Raw genomic sequence first — 25,038 nt, 5'->3', positions numbered from 1 at the left:
GGTGTGTTCTCTGTAAGTGAGGCTCCTTCCAGATAACAGAGTTTTACAACAGGATGCACTATCACATTGCACGTAGTCTTCACCTTAACACGACATATAGCCCATCATCATCAGGCCTCGCTTCAACAACCCTTCCCAAAGGCCATTGGTTCCAATGGGTATATTCTCCGGCTACGATGACCACGTCATTATGTTGAAAGTTGCGCTGCGGTTTGAGCTGGTTTTGTCGGCTGCGTAGCAAAGGCAAGTATTCCTTCAACCAGTGTTTCCAGAACTGGTCTGCTAAGATCTGTGCGTGTTTTCACCTTTTTCTGTATGATGCCCCAATCTACAGACCACCTAATGGGAGGCCAGTGGGTGTAATTGCCTCCAGATCATTGACATCTTCTGACACAGGAGTAATAGGCCTCTCGTTCACCACCACTTCAACTTCACAAAAAAGCGTCTGAAGGCGCTCGTCGTCCAACGCTTGTGATCCCACGATCACTCGGAGAACCTTCCTTACCGTCCGTATCTGGTGTTCTCACACGCCGCCCATGTGTGACTCGGTGGGGGGGATTGAACACCCAGTCTATCTGCTTCCTCAATATAGCATTATGAAGATTCTCATCATGCGCCCAACATTCGTGCTGCTGATCTCAGTTCCTTATACTCACCGACCATATTCGTCCCATTATCAGATTGTACCTCAGCGGGCTGAGAATCTTACAATGGCATTAAGGAAGGCGTCAGCGTCGAGCGATGCAAGGACCTCAAGATGTACAGCCCGGGTGGTCAAACACGTGAATATGCAATCCCATCTCTTGAGGCGCTTGTGTCCTAACTTAACGTTGAAAGTTCCGAAGCAGTCCGTCCCTGTGTAGGCAAATGTAGGTTTAGCTGGAGCAACACGATCTGCCCTGCCCGTAATTCAGCTTGACGTTGCTGTGTGGGCTTCCAGTTATTTCGGTGGACCCACGTTTTGACTGTTGCCGCCCATTGAGCGACTGTGGTTTAATGACACCCTGATACGTAGGACTCGATTGTTCTTTATTTGGTCAAAACCTGCAGAGTACAAATTACATATGTTACATATGAGATAATTAATTCAATCGTATGTTCCATCACTATTAGCGATTACATATAGTATATTTAAGTAGAGTAGGGTGTTAAACCATATAAAACTTACGTGTTTCGGGTCTAATGTAGGACTTATTTAATTCCCTGACTTGATCGGTCACTGGACGGATAGAGACTGTCTTCTGAAACCACATAGGGAGTGAGTCAGCCCGAGAGGAGGGCCATCTGTTTCACATTTAACACCCCAGCAGAGTTTGTCAACTCTCTTTCTCTCTCTCTCTCTCTCCCTCTCTTCCACTCTCTCTTCTATTTTATCTATTATGGCGGTAACATATCCTACTGTGGCGGTAACACCTTTACTCTCCTACTTTCCTTCAAATTTCCCCTTCATTTACCTTCTCCTAAAACTCATCCCCTCCCGCTCGTACCTCCAAAGTACTTCCAACCCAAACCCCTGCCCTCCCACCCAACAACAAACAATAGCTCTTTATCCTTATCTACAGGCGTCAATTCAAGTCAACACCTTACTTTGCAAGGGCGGATGCAGGGGTCACAGCTCAAGATTGAAGAAGCCGCAAGTCCAGAAAACTGTGAGGGCAAACTTTTTCGGAGTGAGGGTTGTAAACTCTTGGATCAATCTTCCAGAAAGTGTTGTGACGGCACCAAGTGTGAGCTCTTGAAACTTTCAAGACAAGACTTGACCAACACTGGAGCGGGTTCAGGTACATTCAGGAGCCGGTGCATGCCCAGTACTTGCCAACAGTGCGTAACAGAGACGTGACCGATCGTCCAAGCGGCTAACGAGCCGAACAGTGGTGAAAAGGATAAAAGTAAAAGTAAAAGGAAGGGTCCAAGGAGTCCAGACCCCCACTTTTCATCAGAATATTTCAATAATTTTTCTTGCAGTATTGTACTAGGCTTTTTTGTGGTGTAAAAAGTAATTATGATTGACCTCAGAATATCTTCTAATATCAATTGTACATGGCTTCAATATGGCCTCAAAATGCTCATGATATTGTTCAATTAAAAAAAATGTGGGTGGGGGCTCACAGCTGGAAGGGCTCGCTTTACTCGCCATGTTCCCCCCCGCACCCAAAACTTCTTGAACCCTCCTTTTGATATTCCTGGATCCGTCCCTGCTTAGAACATGAATCCATCCCCCAGGCCCTCTCATCGTATTGTAATTTCAATATTTTCACCTGACTTGCGCTAAACGATTACACTCAGCTGAAGAAACCCTGTCAGTATTGTCATAACGTAATTCTACATTGTAATAAGTCCCAACTGATATACATTTTACGTCCTCATCCCTATACTAGTACCCCATGCTCAGCATCTCCTATCCACAGAAAGACATCTTTTCCGACTCACCTTGGGGTTAAGGATGTTTGGTTCACACTCAGGATGCAATGGAGAAAGGAAACTCACAATGTGCTCTCTATATACATGTATTGGATGTACAATGCAGCTTGGTGCTGGGAAGGCAGCATGGTTACAAGCGTGATGTAGAGAGAGCTGGTTGGTGAGGATGCTCAGAGAAGGACCAGTTTGTGGGTCGCCATGCTCGCCGGCGAGAGCGAGGACCGCCAGGCAGGCGGAGGAGGAGCGAGGGCCGCCAGGCAGCGGCGGAGGAGGTGTTGCTGGCTGCGGCTGTAGGTAGAAAGAGGCAGGTCACCACGAGGTCAGGTCTTAAATAGCGGGGGTAGGCGTGGCTTAGTAGTTGACCCCCGCTCCGTGATGTATGGCGGCGCTGGTTGACCTAGACCACGAGGCATACACTGGGGAATTGGTGGGGTCGGCTACTCAGCGACAAACAGCGTTTGTAGGGGAGAAATCCACTACACTCCCTCCAACTCACCCTACCTAATGCTTCGAATTCACACTTCAGAATTTGAAGCATATGAGGCCCGTATGCACAAACAGGGGGTGAAAGGAGTAGAGCCAACTGCTTAATATATGTAAATTTATATGACGAATTTACTGAATATATTATCTAGCCACAATTGTATCTTTCTTAAGGCATATATCTATTTGTCTATCGACCTATCTTGCCGAAATAGCCGAAAGGCGAAGTGGCCAGCAATCCCCAAGATCTATCTTGGTATACAGTATGTATCTAGCTATGACAAGTAAGTGCCAACAGTGAGCGGAGGCAGCAGTTAGCGCTACAAATATCTGCTAGCTTCACCAATGTCAACAACTGACCTAACACCTAGCGGCACTATCCATCACAAGTGTAAGTCCACACATGTTCTAGTCTCACATCATTACTTTTTGCTCTGCACGAAACTTCTTTACTACGTGAATGGATTTATTTGTAGAAGATATTTAAACATCTAGGTAGGCAATAATTTTGGCACCATATTTTAGTAGTATGTGTGCTGTATAGCAACGTACCGGGTACCTTTGTTTAGGTAACATGACGTGTAACAATAGTACTCTAGGGAACATGGTAATAAATATTAAGTGTTCTGGTAGTTTTCATAAGAAAAAAAATGGTAAATTTGCATTGTCACACCGTTCACTTTTAGCAAGTAAAAAATATATTTTTCTAGTGTGTTTGTGTGTGTTTAGACCGAATATGACCTTCATTTTTGGCGGAAATTAGCCGTTTTTTTGCGATTTTTTTTCGTTTGACGTTTTCCGAAAAAAGTGGCTAAGCGACTAGAAAATACGCAAAAAACACTAGAAAAACAAAAACCAAACCTAACCTAACCTAACCTAACCTTACCTAACTTAACTGACTCTCACCATATGATGGAATCACCTATTTCTTACCTTATTGGCCTGGTTCTTGTTCGTCGTTGCATTCTGGGATTCTTACACAACGCCACATATGTTGGTCTTTGCGATATTTACATTCAGTCTTGCTCTTAGTACACTTTACTGAGGTTGGAAGCCATGGACCGAAAAAATGCTATAGTTTCTACTTTTTTTTCTAAAAACTCGCAATCAGCTCCATATACTGTAAGTGACATCCATCGCAGACCCAAAATAAAACTCGATTTTGATTGGGCCAAATATACTCTGAATTAAACCCAAAATCATTTTAATTGGTTCTAAAAGCAAAAACGCTTTTGATTGGCCGCGTCTGGTGATGAAACAGTTGCGGGTTATTTTACACGCTCACGACCACCCTGGAACACCAGGCCTTCTTGTTACAACAAAAGTATCTGTAGCTGTAAATGAGCGATGCGCACGTGACAATTTCACCTTGGCTGCATTGTTGAAGAGAAATTAACTAGCTACAAACAGAACCACTGCTGCCCACCAGTTGCCTAAACCAAGCAGCATTGTCATACAAGGTAACAGACATCCCCAAGCTCAAAGACCACACCACCCAACTCAGCTCAACTTTGAACTCAAGTCTGACAGCCTGCCACCTGATTTCATTAGAACAGATACACAGATATGCAATGATGATAACCAGACTACTGTACTCATGGCCACCGATAATCAGTTTCACATTTTAATTTCTGCAAGACACCATTTAAAATAGTACATAACATAAGAATGGATGAAACTGCAGCGGGCCTATTGGCCCATACTGGGGGGCAGTCCAGTTTACACCCAACCCCCATCGCTCATATATCCATCCAACCTATTTTTGAAGCTATCCAGCGTATTCGAGTTAAGGATGATGTTTGGAAACTTGTTCCAGTCATCCACTACTCATTTCCAAACAAATGTTTACCAATCGGTAAAGTTGCAGATTACAGCAACCAAAGAATATGATAAAAAAAAAGTGTTTTTCTGATGGTTTCTGATGCGATTGGTTCAAATCTGACATTCGTTTTTATTGGAAATCACTCATTTTGAATTTAGTCCTCCCTCATAATAGTTCTATCGATTGCGTGTTCTGAATTCCAGGTACTCTGTGCTTGTTAACTTATAACATATAATCAAACTAAACCTAACCTACCCTTCTAGCCAGGGGCTCTGCCCCAAGACCTCTGATGACCCTAGCCAGGGGCCTCCTCCCCGAACCCCCAAACGCTATGGTCACATGGTCAGCCTTCACGAGAATATAAATAGCTGTTACAGTATTTCTTACCTTACTCTGAGTCAGGGACCAGAATGCATCTTGGGTTCATCTGTTTTCTAAAGTTTCCATATTTTTAGATTGAAATAATACAATAAACTTCCAGTAATTGAAATCACACCCAGCACATAATGGCTCCCTGTTGCAACTGATTAAAAATGTCCCGTATCCTACCACCCACGCCGAATATTGAACGCTAATTGGTTGAATCAAATGTTGAGATTTTTTATTGGATTTGATTGGCGGCCGCCCCCCGGCACATGCGCGGGAGGTAAGTGAACATACAATTTGAGCAACTGCGTAGGGGCAACAGATGCTCTGATTTTATTCTTTTTAAAATTCAATAACTTCCTTATTATCAGTTTGTGATGGAAGTGTAATATAAGAAAATTATCACAGAAGAATCAGTTCTACTGTATTGATTAATTGTAGTGAATTTCTGGAATTCTGTGGTTGCTTTAAATTGCAATATTATCTACCTATCTCGCACCTAAATCTAAATTTGTCAAATTTAAAACCATTGTTACTAGTTCGCTCCTGGTTGGATAGTTTGAGTATCTTTGTTATATCACCTTTGCTTAGCCCTGACTTCCATTTATACACCTCGATCATATCACCCCTCACTCTACGTCTCTCGAGGGAGTGCAGATTAAGATGTTTTAACCTGTCTCTGTGCTCAAGGTTCCTAATGCCCTGGATTAGTCTTGTCATTCTCCTCTGATTTTTTTTTAGGGATTCTGTAGTTTGGTGACCAGAACTGAACTGCAAAATTCAAGTGAGGTCTCATAAGCACAAGATATAGCTTTAGGATGACCTTGTTAGTCATGTAACTAACACTCCTTTATATGAACTCAACAAAAAACATTTTATCAGTTACTGTCCATACATGCCTTCTTTAATGAAGTTGCTTAGTGAGATGCTTGCATGATCCAGTGTATGTACACAAAGATAGTAAACCAGCCATTATGTCTTCACTGCTTCAGTGAATATGTAGTGAAAGTCCAAAGCCCTTGAAATGATGATGGGAATGAACGCGGTGACGAAATGGGTCAAAAAAAGTGGTGACGAAATGGGTCAAAAATGTGGTGACAAAATGGGCTGGTGACGCAATGGGCACACCCCTGCTCACGTGTGTCCGGACCAAGCATAACTCAAACCCTCGGAGATACTGGTGAGAGAGACATGCATTACGACAGCATCCCACTTGGATGTTAATTTAACTAAAATGATAAAAATTGCTTAAAACAAATGATCGTCTCGGTGGGAATTGCCCAAGTGGGATGACAGCTTACCACTGTACTATCAATACCAATAAATAATTGATTATTCAGAGTGTTACCTGTTAACAGTACATATTATAGTAATACTCTGGTACAAGGTCTTGTGTTAACCAGCAACTTAAAAGAAAATTTTGTATAGAAAATATTTCTTTGTGACCTCTAAAATATCCCACGGTAATGCGAATCACAACTCTCGTAATTATATACATTTGCCGCTGATTCCGTCCTGAACACAAATATACATTGAGACGATGTTGACTTATGTACAGCCCTCTTCACAACTGCATTTACAGGGGCTCGTCATATCAACATTCCACAAATCATTATCTTTGAGATATTTGTTTTAATATTGTTTTAATTTGATTCCATAGTATGTTTTACTATTGCGAGTTTCCTTCTGTCAAATGAAAACAATCACAGGGCTGCCACACTGCACAAAACCTGACGAGCCCCTGTAAACGCACTAGTGACGGTGACTGCACATTAATATTTTGTCATAGATAAGATGAGCCTACCTAACCTATTTATTCTAGGTTGAAAGTACACTATATTAATATTTTAGGTTAGGTTTAGGTTAATTTACATTAAGTTCGATAGGTTTGGCTAGGTAAGGTATGAAAAGGTTACTGGTGTTTGGTCAGTCACTGGGCACCATGATTGCTTCCCAGCAACCTCTCCATACCTTACCTTACCAAACCTTCCTAACCTAATGTAAATTAACCTACTTAGCCTTGGATGAAATTTTTTTTTACAGATGGACGATGTTTAACTACACCAATCATTACATACACTTATAGTTTGATTTAATGATACTAATGACTGAAAAATAAAATTTGTTGGCTTCCTTGCCTAAGAGGAGAGTACAAATACGTATATTTTTTGCCAATTATTTAGTGAAAATTAGTGTAGGTGTTATTTTTTCTTATATTCTGTAAGTAATTGCTGTTTAATATTTTAATGATTTATAGCTGCATGCCATATGCAAAGTAGAGATTATTAAGATTGCTAAAGATTTATTGTTTCAAATAAACAATGTTAATCTCTGCATGCTCAATTATGATACATATAGGTAGATCATTTACATCTGCAGGAGTACAGATATTATATACTGTAGCTTATGCCAGAATCTATTGTTTGTGCAGCATGATATGGCAGTTTCCTTGTTTATGGAAGCATAAATTTCTCAAATTTCTGTATAATGAATTTAATAAAACACTTTTGTACAGTAGAAGGTATCTAGAATAAGGCATCTTAGTCACTTTAACCTAAGTCTTTCCTCGACTAACGACAGGGTTCCATCCCGATGACCGGGTCGTAAGTCGAATTGGTCTTAAGTCGAAAAGGTGAAAATATTACATAGAAATTCTAAAATGGGTGTCTCTTTTTCTTCTCAGCACCACGAGAACTCTCACTTTTGCGCTTGCCAGCCATTTTAAAGGGAATTACAAACAAAAATTTTGTCAGTGCACAGCGCGGTCACTAACGTCGGTACTAGAAAATACATAATTTGAAAAATATTTTATACGACTGAGGCGGTCGTATGTCCAGGTTGTCGTAAGTCGAGTTTGTTGTAAGTCGAGGAGTACCTGTATATGCAAACTATTCGTATTACTGGCAATTATTTGCACAGTACTGTATTGCACTGTACTGTACTCTATTGTACTCTACTGTACTTGCATTACTATTGGTAGGTCATATGTTTATTAGGTGTAGATAGGCAATACTGTTTGTTGAGATTCTGGCATTATATACAATACTGTATTCATTTAGAATTTTTCTTCCATCAGATTCATGATGTCAGGATTGAGCATACCCATACACCCTACCACACACAACCCCACAGAAGCATGGGAGCAGATCAGACCCAACCAACGAGTAATTAAATTAAATGTCAAGACCCCGACAACACCTCCGAATGAAAATATGGTACAGTAATACACCAGAGATGTTTAATGACTGAGTAATTACATAAGGCTTTATTTGTATCTTTATGTTATTAGAGAGGAAAATTTTTCGTGTTTCTATGTTGTTTCATGTTAACAAAATGGATAGGTTGAGATTTTGGATAACTTGATCTACTGGTGCTGTCTTGTATACCACTTTAAATGCAAGAATGGTTATATTAATTTGAATTGGAGGCCAAAAGTTTGCGCTGATTTAAAATATAACACTGACATTTAAGTTTACGGTCTTATCTCCTTGGGTAAAGTGCTGTGCTATATTCGGTACAGTAATTTGAATTTATGGCTGACAACCCTTACTAGGCAACACATGAATCACAGCCATGAGTCTAGGGTTGTAAGTCAAGGTTTAGCTCATAGTCATTATAAGCAGGGACTAATTTGTGTTACTGTACTTATGCTTCTCTATCACAGTCAAGCCCCAAAACAAAACTTTAAAAGCAAGAGTTCACCATTTAAAGTAAAAAGCAATGAGTTGTGAGTGTCTTCTCAGCAATCAACCAACTCAACCTATGTCTGGCTCAGTCATAATGGGGCTGTTAAGCATTAAAACTGTTCCATCCCTGTGTAGACATCTCTCAGTTTCTTGGCCTCCTCAGTGGCTGGATATCTCAGACTTTAGTTAGGACACTGAGATAATGCTGTGCTTCAGTTTTGATCACGAGTGAAATTTTGGGCTGGTCCACATAGTTCTCAGTGCAGGTAAACCTCAATTTACGATATCCTAATCTATGATAATTCGTGGTAATGAATCTAATATATTAAGACCACTCGCATTAATGATATTTGTTATCCTGCCAACTCCCGAATTTGGCATATGGAATGCATTACTCACTTCATTTGTCAGCTGAGGTGTGTCTAAGAAATAGTCCGTAATGTTTATCAGTCATTATTGGAGTTGTTTTTTTTACATTACAGTGAGAGGACATCACTAAAGTTCAAATTTTACTATGTTATAGTGACTTTAAAGTTCTTTCCCTGTTTAAATGACTGAAGTTCTTTCACTCTGATCCCCCCTCCCCCGACAATGGGTGTGGTGGCCTGACATTGCATCCGGTCAGGTCAGTTAACATGAGACCCACTGATCACCTTCCACACCTCCTTCACTAGTGTTAAAGAGGTAAAAAGTGATTACAGTTACATATTACATTCAGGAGATTGGACAGTATACTTCCTCTGTAGGCTCAAGACGACAGTTGTAATATACTGTACATTATTTTGTTTATTTATAATACTGTATATTGTACGTGTACAGTGATGTTTGTGTAAATGAATACAGCTTTTGTTATCTGTCTGTGTGAGATGTGTCGCTTAGACTCGGGGAAAACAGTGGATAATTCCACTGTGACCCACAGTTCCATGCACGAGGTGCCTCACATGCTTACCGGTATATCATATAGATATTTAGATTTTTAAATATATTTATTGAACCACACTTTTAGATAAATTATTCAGTGATATTTTGGTAGAAAAAATGTTGTTTCTAACTTAATTAGAACGGATTTTTTCATAAAAGAATTGAGTTTCCATCATTATTATCATGTTTTTGTGACTGTGAAGTGAGTAGTGGAACTTCGAAAATGTCTGGCAAGCATTTTGCTCACCATCTTTAAGGCCAGGATACATTGACAGAAGACTCTGTCAACATGTTGTCATTTATTTCAGCACACAGCCTTAAAATGAGATTTCAGTATTCAGTCCAAGTTTTAAAGTAAAACTAATATAACATGGTTATAAGCCTTAAAGATATCTATTATCCATCTTACAGTTAAGGTTTGTGTGTATGAGTGACACCCACTGCCTCACATCACACCTCCAGTTTGAGATACCTGACGGTGATGTTTTCGTTCATGCTGGAGATTTTACTCGATGTGGCAGTGCTGCTGAAATTGAAGAATTCAATAGTTGGATTGGTAAGGCTTTAATGTGTAGTAGGATTCTGAAACAATTTAACACTGAAGTTCTTTAAACACATTTGGCATGCAGTGTAACATTGAAAATATCGCTTCTCATCCTACCAGTGAAGTTAAGTAACATTGGGTCTAGTTAATACAGTAATTGAGTGGGTGACCCCTTGCGAACACCAGATACTCTTGGCATTTTAACTAAAAGACCCTACTGGAAATAAACATCTGATGACTTTGATGGCTATACTTAGTGAAATTGCCTAAATATAAATTATTATTATGACAAAAGGATGTCTTTTCAATGTCACACAGTTCATGCCACTAGAGCAAATTTGAACTACAGGTAATGGATTGCTTTGATAGATAAGCACAGTACATAAAGTTTAAATAAACTTGTAATCTAAAGTACAGTAAATGGGTTATAACATGATTATAGTGCAGTATGTAATTATTTAGAAATACTGCACTGTACCTGTACAGTATATTAAAGCCGATTGTGCCACAAGTAGGTGCTAGGGCTGTTATGTTACTGTGCATGTAAATTTTTGACAGTATTTCTTGATTTGTTGTTAATATGTATTGTTTTCCAATAATTAGAAGGATTTATATCTCAGGTTCACTGCCTCACAAGTATAAAGTGGTTATCGCTGGCAACCATGAGCTCAGCTTTGACCCCAAGTTCACCGGTGGCCCGTCAGTCCGACAGCATCATAAAACAGCACATACAGGTACAGTACTTAATACAATTTAGTCTTGTGCAGATATATTTCAGCTTACAGTTCTTGGTGGATGATGTCTGTGATAACAGTGCAGTGAACACCCCATGACAGAGATTGCTAGTAATCTTGGGTACAGATATTCAGCATCCAGATATATTTTTCAGTAAAATTCCAGGAGCTGCAAAGAAGCTCTTTGCATTTCATAACACCTGAGCCATAGAAGGCATTCATGTTTCAATACAATTCAGCTCCACCACTGACAACCTATTGTGAAGAGCTGCTCTCCTCCCTGATAGACAGTCCTCATGGGCAAGTATTATTCTCACGCTGTATTACAATAGATTTTTTTACTTTCCATTAACTTATTTCATTAGACCCTGTTTATATGTGATGTTGTATCCTTTTGAGGTTTGTTTTGCCATAAAGTCATTCATAAGTAAATATCCTGTATATATACCTGCTATACTGCCCAATTCTGGGGTCACTAATTCTCAGGGGATAATTTAACTCTATTCTTAATTTTAAGGTCGCTGCCACCAGACCCCCTTGGACAGTATGTAGCTCGTTAGGTAGCGGACAGAGTAAGCTAGGCATTGGGTTGGGTTTTTCATTGACCAAATTGAGAGTGGGAAGAAGGGTGAAACATCAAGCATGACTTAACTAATTTATTCCTTATAAGACATATTGCATCCCGTCACAATACAAAAAGAGTTGGCCTTCATCAGAAGACCAACTATTATGTTCATTACACTTCACATCAATACACGTCTTACATCAAATAATTACTATTATCATCATCATTCTTCATAACAACCAATGACCTCCTTACCTCGGTCATTCTTCTTACCATAACATCCAACACTTCAGACTGCACCACTTGTTAGAGTATAGCATCACATGTTACATTACAGCACCACATGTTATATCATAGCACCACATCCCGGGTACACTCCACACCTGCAAGTATGGAACTCCTCGGTATTCTTAGGTACACATACCAGGTACCTCGTTCACATTCTACCCTTGCTGAGTAGATGGGATACTTCCTAAGTAATCATACCAGTACTTGAGTGTAAGAACAGCATTGAGTATGATTTTATTATTTAATTTTCCAGAGAAGCACTAAATATTCTTAATACAGTGCTTTTCTTCTGATGTGTTTTTTAAGGTGAAATATCATACAAACACAAATCAAAAGCTGATGAGTTTTAAAGTTTCTCCCATTGGTAGTACAGACCAACAGCATCTACGTACACAGATCACACATGATTTCCGACACCCAAAGTTCTATTGTTCCATCACTCACCTTGAGTCTGAAAACCTGCAGTCCAGGAAGTATTTATTCACATTCAAGGTGAGTTATAATATGTTAAAAAGTATTTGAAATTATGGAATTAGTGTTTAAGTAAAAAAAAAAGTGCTCTTAAAGGAATTTTTTTTCATGGTGCTTGAAAACCCTCCTTTATGGCTTAGGTTTTTCTTTTTTTTTAGATGTAGTTGAGTATTGAGAATATAGTATAACTCCTGAGTGAGAAACTTGCTGCCCATATGGATATTCACCACACCACAGCTTACCTTAAAATGATACATACTGATGTGACTAGGCAGAGCTGTGTTGGCACCTACTCTATTATTCTCTTGATTCATGCATCTTAAAACTGAATAAATGCCTCAGGATGCTCATGAACTCTGTCATGGGTTGTTGAGATTGCTAGGATCACATACATTACTTTACCCCTCCAATAAGATGGGATTTTATGTTTGTCCTCCATTTTTCTCCGTGGTTTATGAAGTCTGTTCAGTACTGTTAATGGAGCTGTAAACCTTTAGGTAACAATTAGCCAATATAATTATTATTCTAGGCGGAGGCCTCATAAATGAGATCCCTGATTTGGGGATGGAGCGTGAGCAGTTGAAGGCCGCTGTTGCAGAACCTAATACAGTCGACTTGATCACTAATGCTACATACTTACAAGATGAGCCCCACGCTATATGTGGCATCAAGCTCTATGGAACTCCATGGTATGTATGATGGGAGATAAATTGATATGATCATGATCATCATTTTAAGGCCATTTTCCACACTTGCTTGGCTTAGCCAGGATTAACCTGATGACAGCTGTTGGAGGTGCAAGGTTTTTTGCATCCCATCTCATCAGCATGGAGAGCTACCATTAGGTAATTGTGGATAACTCAAGTAAGTGGGGAAAATAGGTGTAAAACATTGATGATAATGATTATTGTCTGATATGAAACTGCACAATCTCACTAATTCATCAATAAGAATTATCCATCTTTTTCTTGGTCATCCTCTCATTATCGTACCTCCATCTTTGCTGCCTTTATCACTTTCTTACCTGCTGTGCTCTCCATTTGCTAACGCTGTCATAATGTTCTCTCTTCTAGTGATTCATCTACATAAATGAATGGGAATAGATCCCATGTACTTTATAGCTTTTCTGCCCTTCATGTTGCAAAAGATGGCTAAAAAAGAGAGCAACTCTGCTTTGATAATCACGTCTTTGTGGAAAAAATGCAATATAATTTTTAATTTTAATGTTACTGCCAAATACAGTATAAGGATACTATTATTTGGTAAGAAATGAGCTGTTACTAGTGAACATAAACAACAAGACATGGCTCAGGCAGCTTGGGTGTGGTGAGTTTAGTTACTGTACTTTTATCTCATTCTTTGACATATAGGGTGTTAAGCAGTACTGCAATTTTCATTGTTTCCCACAGGCAACCAGAATTTTGTAATTGGGCCTTCAATCTACCAAGAGGGAAGCTTTGTTTAGAAAAATGGGATGCCATTCCTGCTGACACTGATATCCTTATCTCCCACACACCACCCATTGGTCATGGTGACCTTTGTTGTACAGGGGTCAGAGCTGGGTGTGTTGAGCTACTTTCTACTGTCCAAACCCGGGTCAAACCCAAGTACCATGTGTTTGGTCATATACATGAAGGTTAGTGGAAAACTGTAATAGATATTAAGGCATTTTTTATAAGGTTGATCAAGTACAGTAAACCTCTTAATTTGCCTTCTCCTATCAAGCAGGCCATCTGCCATTTAGAAAAATTCACAATTCAATAATATAACTTAACCAATTTACTCTGCCATAATTTTGTTGAGAAGATATCAAAATAACTAAACAGTTGAGTTACATGATGGCTTATTTTTATGTTTATGATTGGTATGGGATATTGAACATGATAAAAAGTTTCATTTCTTTCACAAGAAGGAATCTGTGAAATGATCAAACTAGAGTAAAAGTGGAGTGTTTCCATTTTAAGTCAACAACAGAAGTAAAACCTTCACATTCCATCCGTGTCTCAATCCTTCCCACCAGAGATATTGAATCACAAACCCAAAATTTCATCCTACACTTCACTTCTAAGTTTCACAGATTGCTGAGTTCTCCAAGAATGCTAGTACAATATCCTCTCACTTGAAGGTAATCCACAGGTCTGCCAGTTGTTACTGCTGACTTCATCATCACGTGGAGTGAACTGACTTGAATCCTAATCCATTATTTGTAACACTTGTGGTCCTAGCTAAGGACATCAGGTCAACCTCCCATGGTCATGATCGGTACAGCAATGAGGTTTGGAGGAACTCCAGTCAATCCAGTCATGGCATTGATGTACTGTACTGCCCTTATTCCTCAACTCAAGTACAGGTACTCAGACCTAGGAGATGAAAAGTAAAAAAGAGAAAATACTGATAAAGAAGAAAAAAATCATCAGGTATATTGCTTATGTAGACTGATCAGTCAGGTCTATAGTTATTGATTGGAACACTTACATCTTCAACAAAGTAATGGTAACAACATAGCTAGCACTCTGTGAAATTTCTTTCTATAGATGATTGGTTGACTGCTAATGAATACTTATGTTTAAAAGTCCCCATGGTGTGAGTTGAAGAATTATTTTGTATCAGTTGTATTATACAGATTATTGATTCATCTTATCATTGAACTATCATGCCCCACAGAACATGTGCAGTTAGCAACAGAAATTCATCTTGAGCCAAACTGTAGGATATGAGTCAAGTGATCTAGTAACACTACAACCCTATCCCAGTCAGCAATTGTTCAGACTCAAGTTGAATTATAATTTTTTAAGTGTTTTGAAATGGAAATAGTGTTGAAGTGAAAGAAAGAGTTGACTTAAAGGAATTTGCGGTAATTCTCGGTCTCATAATATGTCGAGCATCTACTGTACTAATAACTCTCACCATTTTGTGATTTAAATTATTATTATTTTGTTTTTGTTTAACAGGTTATGGCGTGACAACTGATGGGAAGATAATATTCATTAATGCCTCCACATGTAACATCAACTATGTCCCCAACAACCCTCCTGTTGTTTTTGATGTACCAATTCCTCCTGGGCTCTCAAAATGACCATCAAACTGAGGTACAGTAGTTACAAATAGTTTCCTGTATTGTCTTAAATAATATTTCATACATCGATTCTGTTTTGAATTGTTCACTAATTTATGTACGAGTATTTAATGATTTACCTAAATATTGTATTGTACTGTAGTGTGAAAATTCAAATTGCCAATCATTGTCTGTATGTTTACATATTTGTTAAATATCTTAAATATCTTAGGATAATTACTTTCGTGTTATTATATGGTGATTGAATCATTAGAACTGTGATATGTATTTTTAAAGTACAGTACAGGTATTCATTTTAAGTCGAGAAACATTTCATATTTTGTAGCTTAAATATATTTCAGTCAACTCCAGGTACAGTCCACAGTGTATAGCATTGAACACCCAGAATTTGAACCCTTGAAACATGTGACTAGTGTTAGATAGGCATGTCTCTATGGCCAGCTAATATTGAAAATAATTTCCAGATTAGATATTTCCTCTTAATAGAAACTATGTACCCAAGAGGGGATACATTTTCCCCAGTTGTTAAAAGGTAAGTCTTACTGACTGGCATCAGGAACACTTGCCATTGTCACATGTTCAGTTATAACCCATAACTCAGGATCATTCCATTTCAGTATCTGGTCACGTGACTCAATTTCAGTTTATTGTACAGAGAAGTACTGCCCCCTAAGTTTCTGCAGTTACAGTATATAGCATGCCCTGACAATTCACTGATTTTTAATTTGCGGATGACACCCTGGATGTACCCAAGAATGTCTAAGGGTAGTCTTAAAGTTGGTGGCATTTTTGGGGCCAGAACAGGGAGCCATTCATTCTAGAGACAGTAATTTCTTTTACCTGTATTGCATATATTTGTGTGTGTGTAGACACACACACACACACACACACACACACACACACACACACACACACACACACACACACAATGCATACAGATAAATAATAATGGGAAAATCCTCTCACAAATAATCAGAAACTAGACAACACAATGTATTAAAAATGTGAGACCACATTTCTCTGCACACGAATAAAAATGTAACCCCCCCCCCCACCCCCTGGTCAGCAAATGTTAATTGCGGATTTGGTTATTCACGGTCATTTTGAGAACCTAACCCCATGAATTTTAAGGGCATGCTGTACTCTCAATTTAACGGATTTCGACATAATGAACTCGATTTAGCGGAAGGAATTTTTTCCGTTATTTTTCACTCGATTTAATGATCTAGTTGCTAAATCGAGATTACTTTCATTAATACGCTCACACCTATGGAGACACCTCAGACACATGATATGTACATAGAAACATTATTCATGGCTTGCCTTAAACTAGGGGGTTCAGTGTTTGTTTTAAATTTTGTCTATAATTTCCAAACTTTTTCCAGTTGATAGCTGCACTCTTTTGACTTTCTCCCCCATCACTTCCTTCCTGAGACTTCTGAGAGACTTTCAGCATGATGTCTAAGCACAGTCGTTAGTTGACTGAGATGTAGGCCCAGAGGTAGCAGTTAACAACACACGCAGTGGCGGCAGGACACAGGAGTGAGCGGATGTAAACCCCACGCGCCAAACAGCTCATTTGGCGCAGAATTCAATGGAAATTCAATTTAACCGAAATTTTGATTTAATGGAAAGGGGTGGCTTGAATTAGTTCGTTAAATCAAGAAAATACCATACAGTCGACCCTCATTAAAACGGACTAATAGGGGGAGAAGGGTGTTCGTTTTAGCTGAATGTCCGAATTAACCGATTTAGGTTCGGTTAGGAAATACAGTACCGTATATACACTGTACGCTGAACATGATACACAGTAACAAAAATACAGGAAATACTGTAAACATCATATAACTAGCTATATAAAACATTATAATAAATGTAAAAATAAAAAAGTTAATACCGTAAATTGTTAATTTCATTTACCTTTGGTAGATGACAGATTAGCTTGATGTGGTGGAGGTGGGGGGTAGTGGTGATAACTTGTCACTCGGAGTCAGTAGAGCTATGATGCTCCACTGGTCCTTGTCCCCCACTCGTAGAAGGCTGAGGTGACTGAGGATGGCTTGAGTCAGCAGCAGGAGGGTCATCAATATCGTCAGCAGGCTCAACAGCTGCAGCAGGGTTGGGACAAACTGGCTTGAAGAATGAGTCTAGTTTCAGTTGTTCACCTTGATGATGCTGCCTCTGGATAATGAGTTCCCTAAAGGCTCTAAAATGTTGATAGTAATGCTGAACATCATCAGTTTCTGCTGACAATTCAATGTACGAAATGACATTATCAGTGGATTCTCGTATAACAGAGAGTTTGGGTTTCTTGGGCAATGGTTCGTCGTCTTCCTCATGTTCACTATCTTTGCTGTCACCAACGAGAACTTCATCTGCTATTTCTTCTTCTGTTCAGACTTGGTATCCAGGGTCACCCTCTGTGTCTTCTAGGGACCGCCAATACAACCCAGTTTCATCCCCATTATAGACTTGGGAAATCAGGAGCCCTTCACTCTTAATTCAGTCATTTAGCCTCTTCCTGAATGGTTCGATGCCCTCGGTGGGTGCGCTACCAGCTTCACCATGGGTAATTTTATTACACATTCCATGGCGTTTTCTAAATCGCCATAACCACCCGTCACTAGCTTCGAAATTCTCAATGCCCATATGACTTGCTAGCTTAGCAGCAGCAGCTTGAATTTCTACACCATGGACGACATTACCACAGGATCGTTGCTGCACAAACCACTTCCTCACTGCCTCCTCAAGATTTGTATCCTTTGCCACTCATACGCTTCCTTGCACTAACAGATGATGATTTAGAAGTTGCATCAACATTATATTTCAAAGAAAGTGCAATGAGTTTGTCCTTAGCCTTGCGTATGTCCGAAACTGTTTGCTTTTTAACATCATACTCGTCACAAACTCTAGACACCGAAGCACCAGCCACTAACTTCCTTATAAGTTCCAGTTTCTGGTTCACAGAAAGGGTCACATACTTCCTTTTCAGCGTATTACTCCCCCTTGAAGCCATGATGTAAAATACAAGGCTGAAAGATGCCTAATCACTGAAATATCAACGAAAATTGCAGGGCAACACAACACTGATACTCGCTAGGTCAACAATAACTGGCGGTCTTGTGCGCGCGTGACCCATCTATCGGACAATCCCAGAACCAGAAATTTGACACGAACAGTCCCTCGCTTAGTTCAGATTTCGTCCGATTTATCTGATATCCGGATTAAAGGGGTCGGAATTAACGAGGGTCGACTGTATTGTGTTTCTGACTGGGCCACACAGCTTAAAGTGTTAGTGTAAATGTTGTGAAGGTATAATGTGAGGATCAGCACCTGCTGTCAGAAGAGTCATTGTGGGGTGTACATTTTCACTTGTATACAAAGAAATGTATATTCCCTTAATGTGTTTGCCCTTGGACAGACTTGAGGGTAGACTGTCACATTTTAACTAAATTTGTTTCTGATTATTTGTGAGAGGTTTTTCCCATTATTATTTATTTGTATGTGTTTTGTGTGTGTGTGTGTGTTTACACATACACACTCGCATATATACAATACAGGTAAAGGAAATTACTGTCTCTAGAATGAGTGGCTCCCTTTCCCGCCCGCAAAAATGCCGGCAACTTTAAAACTACCCACAGATATTCTTGGATAGATCCAGGATGTCATCTGCGAATAATAGAGGACTGCAAAATAAAAATCCATGAATTATCTGGGTGTACTGTATGTAAATGACATAGATATAGGTGTAGATAGTAACATTGAAACAAGGCTAACAAAGTACAGTATTTGGGTTTATAAAAAGGATTGTTAGTTATAAGACTAGCGAGGTTATCCTAAAACTATAGTATCTTGCGCTTGTGAGACCTCATTTGGATTATGCGGTTCAGTTTTGGTCACCATACTACAGAATGGATAACGAATCCTTAGACTGCAGAGGAGGATGACAAGACAAATCCCGAGAGACATAGAATGAGGGGCAGTATGATCAAGGTGTACAAATGGAAGTCAGGGTTAAACAAATTGATATAACAAAGGTACAGGTACTCAAACTGTCCATTCAGGAGCAAACTCATAGCAATGGTTTTAAATTAGAGAAATTTAGATTTAGAAGTGAGATAGGTAAATGCTGGTTTGGAAATAGAGTAGTGGATGAGTGGAGCAAGCTGCCGAACATAATCATTAACTCGAACACTTGATGCTTTTTCCTGTTTTGGGAGTGTCAAGCTTCTGGGTGTTTGTAAAATCACTTGTTCTATTTTGCTTTAGTTTTCAGGTCTATGTTTGTGTGATGAGATGACATATAGTTTAAGATTTAATATATGTCTTTCACAAGACACTCACCATGCATTAGAGTAAGGTCTCGTGCCGTGTATTTTGACCTCGAGGAGTTTATGCTTCAACAGGAGTAGCGGCAACCTCAAGCAGCTGATTATCAGTCCTGAAGGATCTAGAGGGCCACAGAAACAAGCACAAACAGGTGGATGTTAGGGGCCAGTGACCTTCATATTTGAACTTGTCACCCTTAAGGCCATAATATGAACATTTTAGCCCTCATGGTTCTTGTAGAGTATAAAGAAATAAAGATGGAGGTGCCCTTTAACATTCATGTGGACGATCATAATTTCAAGAACTTCATGGAGTTCAACTGTGGCTGCTAAGGTCTAGAATTGGTCCTTTATTATAATGTAATTTTTTCTTTTTACTCAAATATGCTGTTGTGCAGATTAGATGCAAATTATTAATGTGTTACTGAATATATATACTGTACTGTATCAGGAAATACATTATAACTTTCAGGAACAGGTGGAGAAAAATTTCTTAAAAGAAATGCCAAAAATAAACAATACTCAGATGATGTAACTCAGCGGAACACTTAGGCCTCTCATTCAACTTATTTATTTACTGTACTGTCTTATGAACTTCAGGTTTCTGGTTTACTTTTGCCAAGCATGAAGAGAAACATTTTTATCTTCCCAAGTTTGTTCTACCTAAACTGTGGTGAATCTCATACCTGTATATATTTACCCGAGTGATAGTTGTATAGGATTTGAATTAGTTCTGTCAATTGGAGTAGCCTAATTTTGTAGTAAGTGAAACTGCTGTATGAATTTAATTTTCATAGAATTATTAACTGCACATAGAGCTTCCATTATACAGTTGCACAATATGTACTCAGCAGCTGCCTTCATTGAGGGGAAAAGCCCAAATATGACCATGTAGTCTTCATATTGTACATTACATGATCAATGAGCATACAACACTATAAGAAAATTTACAGGGTTTGGTATTCAGAGGTAGAGTAAGGTAGTCAGGGAAGATTGTACTACTGTACTAAATGTACTGTATTATGGATTCACTTTATCCTCTGCTATCTTTTATTATTGTTAAAATTCCTTGTAAAAGATCCAGGTCATGTTTTGGGCCATTTTCAAATGTGCAGAATGCATAGTATTTTATATGAAGAGCTTTGATGAGAAAGATATTTAGAACAAATAATTAGCTAGGTCAAAATATCTTCAGTATTCCATAAAATTAATGTACCATGCCTTATAGGATAGTTGGAAATGAGAAATGCAAGTGAAAATATGTAGAAGTTGCAGCTTTCATGCACAACCTTATGATAATTTGATTAGTTATTTAAATTATCTTTAAACATTATTTAATTCATGATGGTGCTTGAACATATGAATTGTTTTCAATAATCGTCTTGAAATGTATCACTGATTATTATACTAATAATATGTTGGCATTTAATTCATGTGGTCATAACTTACTTTAATTTTAATGATAGTACCTGCACAGTAGTTGCCTCTATAGTAAAGCTGAAGGTGGAAGCTCACATGTTTTGGTCCCAATTTTTATGTAATTGTTATAATGAACCAAAATATCCAGAAAGTTAATGGAGAAATTTTAATGAAACTTATGACCTGGTGCTTGAGTATTGTGCACACTATGACTTTGGGTCTAGACCCATGAGACCTGTGATGCTGATGGCTGGACAGCTAATTTGACCAGTTAGGCTCCCCATGAATAAATTGTAACCATGAAGTAAAATGTGCCTTTAAAAAGATTAAGTTACTAATCTGTTTTGCCACATCCATTATCAGTAAGTTGTTCTAGGTAGTGGCCATATTGGATTTTGGATACAGTCCTTGGGTGTTCCAGCCACACCTTTCACCTGTTTTCGAAACCTAAGAGCTATGATCCCCCTATTAATTGTAATTTTGAAGAGGTTTATAGGCTGAATCTGTGCATTCCAAGTTGGTACAAATACATAGGTTGTCTTTTTGCAAAGATTTGTTTACATTTTGTTTACGATCCAACCAATGCTTCATGTGTTGTTTCAGAAAGGTGGAACTGTGTAATGCTGGGCTATGTCACTGAGGCTTTCCAAATTTGAAGTGAGTCAGTTCACCTTTAGGGGTGTTTTTTGTTGCCAGGTGTCAGTACCTGGACTTAGGTTAACCCTGGTATGAGACCGGAATGGAATGTCAAGAATGTCCAATCTGGTTGTTGGTTTAGGGGACTCATTGGGTGACCTTCATTGGGATAAGACAGACCAGCTTGGGCAGAATTTGATCACTTAGAAAGAGTAAATAAGATGAGGAAGGAAAAGCTTTCTCACTTTTAAATATTCCATGAACCTGGGTTACACCTACAAATTATGAACCCAGCAAGAGGGGGAAGCCTTAGGGTTACTCCATACCCTTTACCCATGTAAACATGTTGGAGGAAATGTGAGTTATGCCTCTTGTTATTTTTTGGCTTGGCACCCTCTCCCAAATGACACTATAATAGGGGACAGTGTAATAGAGGGCATTTGAGGTTGGTTGGTTCTCTGAGGTCTACCAGGATTGATCTATTCATCATTATTGATCTGTTCAGCCTTCCTTCCTGCACATAACTCTTCCTCTGGAAAGATTTGGAGGGGGGGGGGGTACCATAAGTCTGCTTGAAGCAAGTATCCAGGCAATCAGAAACCACCATCTCATAGTGTTGGCCCTGTCCTCCTTGAGTCCACACAAATCCAGTTTCGTTCATTAAAAGCATATCATTTCCTAGCTGACTACAATAGGAATCAGTCTTGCTGATTGTTTCTTTCATTGACTTGCTTTTTTTAATTCAAAAGACTAAGACTCTTGAGTTATCCAGACAGCTGTGGGACTATAAGATCCACTTTGAACAATTTGTTGAGATTTCCTCACTTAATTTTGTTTGAAGCCTCTTCCTATTTCCTCTTCAGTTTTAGCATACAAGTTAAGTAGAAAGACATTTGTCTACCCTTATCCTCTGTGGAGTTTCATGTTTTTATTCCATTGTAAATTCGTTTTCTTAGTCATTTCAAAGATTTAGGTTAATGTTAGTTTGGTGATGGATCACCAGGGTCATTGGTTTTTCCTCTTTATTTGTATTTAAAAGTTCTTACTTTTATATCTGCCCTGCACTCTGTACACATACATAGTGCACTTATTACAAGCAATTTCAATCATATTATTCAGACAGGTTTTTTGGCTGCTGTTGATTGGGGCTCTGGATTCTGATGGGTTTTTGTTTCCCAGTGGATCCAGGACAACACTAAGCCTTTTGATAGAGTTAAGGAGATAAACTTATCAATCTGGTGAATCCAATGATCAACTTTTGCAGAGGGTGTTTGACTGTCCAGTACTGGAGCTCTTGTATTACTTATCTCCCATGTTTTGCCTGGTTAAGTATAATAAAACCTGCTTGGTTAAAGGGCAATAGCTGGATGTGGAGAATTGATCATGATATCACTTTTTTGGTAAAGCCCATGGCCAAGTGTCTTTGAAATCATTCTCTTTCCTTTAGGAGTGATTGGGTAGTTGGAACTGAAGTGGAAATTTGTGAATTCAATTTGATTCATAGATGGCAGAGTAGTTGACTGGTAAGATAATACTGATTGAAACATCACAGTTCAAATGAAATCTATGGCCTCTCAAGGCACCCACTGCACCAGTCCCCCTCATTTGAGGTTGGCAGTAGAGGGGATGGAAGGATGATCAGTACATCCAACCACAGGAACAGATTAATTGTGGCTGGTTTTGGACTCGGGGATAATTTAGTAAGTAATGATATATTCTGAGAGCTGGCTACAGGCTCTACCAGAATAAGTGAACTGAGAATGATGGTTGAAATGAATGAGGAAGTATTCAAGTCGAGACTAATTGTCCATTCACTGAGGTTAAGGGTCTCCTTGGGTCTAAACCTGTAGGCATGGTGCACACAATGCAAGCATTGCCTCGTTATGGTCTCAGTCATAAAATGAGATTTTAGGAGCATTCCTCCATTTATGGACTTATAGGTTAAAGCCTGCGACATATTTGAGTTGCTTTTGAAATGAGGTCAGAGCACAATCGAATGTTAATGTAGTACTGCTCTGCTCTGAGCTCTCTAGGTGTAGTTGTTGAATTCTTGTATTCATAATAGTAGTTGTGTAAAATGTATTTTTAGCACGTTCAGTAATGTATGTTGATTGTGAACTTCAGTGATTTACTTGCTCAGAAACATAATTTTAAGATTTTTTACGTGCATACAAACATTCGTAAGATTAGACTAAGATAGAAGATTAGATCAGATACAGGAGTATTTTGAAGTCATAGGTTAAGATATAAAATTAAGGTCTGTTGAAAGAGGATTTTGTAATTACAGATTCTCAGAATTACCTTCATGGCCGCATTACTAGTCTGAGCACAAAATGTGCACCTGTTGAGCCAAAGATATTGAAATACAGTATACCTCATTTTCATCCATCAAGTTGTGGATCTTGATGGTGGTATTGCATTTTAATTATATACATTAGATAAATAAACTGATTGTCAATAAAAAGATCTATTGTGGAAGAATCAGGTAATCCATTGGGCGATGTATCTTTGCTTGGTCACGTGTCTCTCAGTGATGATAAATTCTCTTCCACCTCTGTCATATTTTCAGCCCCATCACTGGTCAGCCAGAGATTCTCAAAAATAAACACAAATTGACAAAATAGTAATCCCTCCCATTTTATTTATCTCATTCCTTCATTATTCTTTTTCCATGTGTTAATTGACCCCTTTGTTGTGGCATTTATCATAGTTTAAATATAATTTTGTTTGATAACAGTGAGATCACATCTGAAAGCTATCGAAATATCTGGAACATTTATGGTCACTTACCTTTCACAATGTTGCTCATGGAATGCATTCACTAGACTTAGGAAACCTGACATTAATGGCCAGGACAAATCTTATGATTAGTCTGCAACTATTACCTGGAAACGGAGAGGGAAAAATATTTTCCCTCAAGTAAACTAAAAGGCCTGATGAACTTGTTGTCACATCAGCTAGTGCTCACCCAGGATTCAGATACAGTACAGTGGGTAGGGTACAATTCAGCACCGCCATTTCAGGGCCAGCCCATTTCAGCGCCAGACTATTCAGCGCCACCAAATCAATAATTTATTAAAAGAATCATACATATTTATGAGATTGGTTTATTTAATTAAAAATTATTAAAAAAACATTTAAAATCGTTTAAAAGAAAGGGTTAGCTTTATTTTTAGTGTGATAAATTGTGCGCAATTGCACTCGGGTATTTTACTTCATTTCTGTTCCCATATTCAGAAACAATTTTTAATATTCTTTCATCTGCTTTTCTGTATTTC

At 38.7% G+C, this 25,038-nt stretch overlaps 1 protein-coding gene across 2 annotated transcripts; it reads left to right on the top strand.

Annotated features, from left to right (window-relative positions):
* Nucleotides 1-3,185: 3,185 nt before the first annotated feature.
* LOC121874464 (metallophosphoesterase domain-containing protein 1-like) lies at nt 3,186-24,387 on the top strand. 2 transcript variants are annotated; one of them, XM_042378583.1, is made up of 8 exons: nt 3,186-3,295; nt 8,169-8,307; nt 10,111-10,255; nt 10,864-10,977; nt 12,831-12,990; nt 13,711-13,937; nt 15,253-15,390; nt 19,784-24,387. In XM_042378583.1, exons 2-7 carry the CDS (start codon nt 8,173-8,175, stop codon nt 15,375-15,377), a joined length of 906 nt encoding a protein of 301 aa, XP_042234517.1. In that variant the 5' UTR covers nt 3,186-3,295; nt 8,169-8,172; the 3' UTR covers nt 15,378-15,390; nt 19,784-24,387. The 2 variants fall into 2 exon arrangements, with proteins under 2 accessions (XP_042234517.1, XP_042234518.1); XM_042378584.1 differs by lacking the exon at nt 3,186-3,295 and having other exon boundaries at nt 8,207-8,341.
* The last annotated feature ends 651 nt before the right edge of the window (nt 24,388-25,038 follow it).

This window comes from Homarus americanus, unplaced genomic scaffold (assembly GCF_018991925.1).
Source record: "Homarus americanus isolate GMGI-L3 unplaced genomic scaffold, GMGI_Hamer_2.0 scaffold11794, whole genome shotgun sequence".
NCBI lineage: Eukaryota > Metazoa > Arthropoda > Malacostraca > Decapoda > Nephropidae > Homarus > Homarus americanus.
The sequence above is the reverse complement of the archived record's forward strand: the minus strand, read 5'-3'. Positions and strand labels throughout refer to the sequence as shown.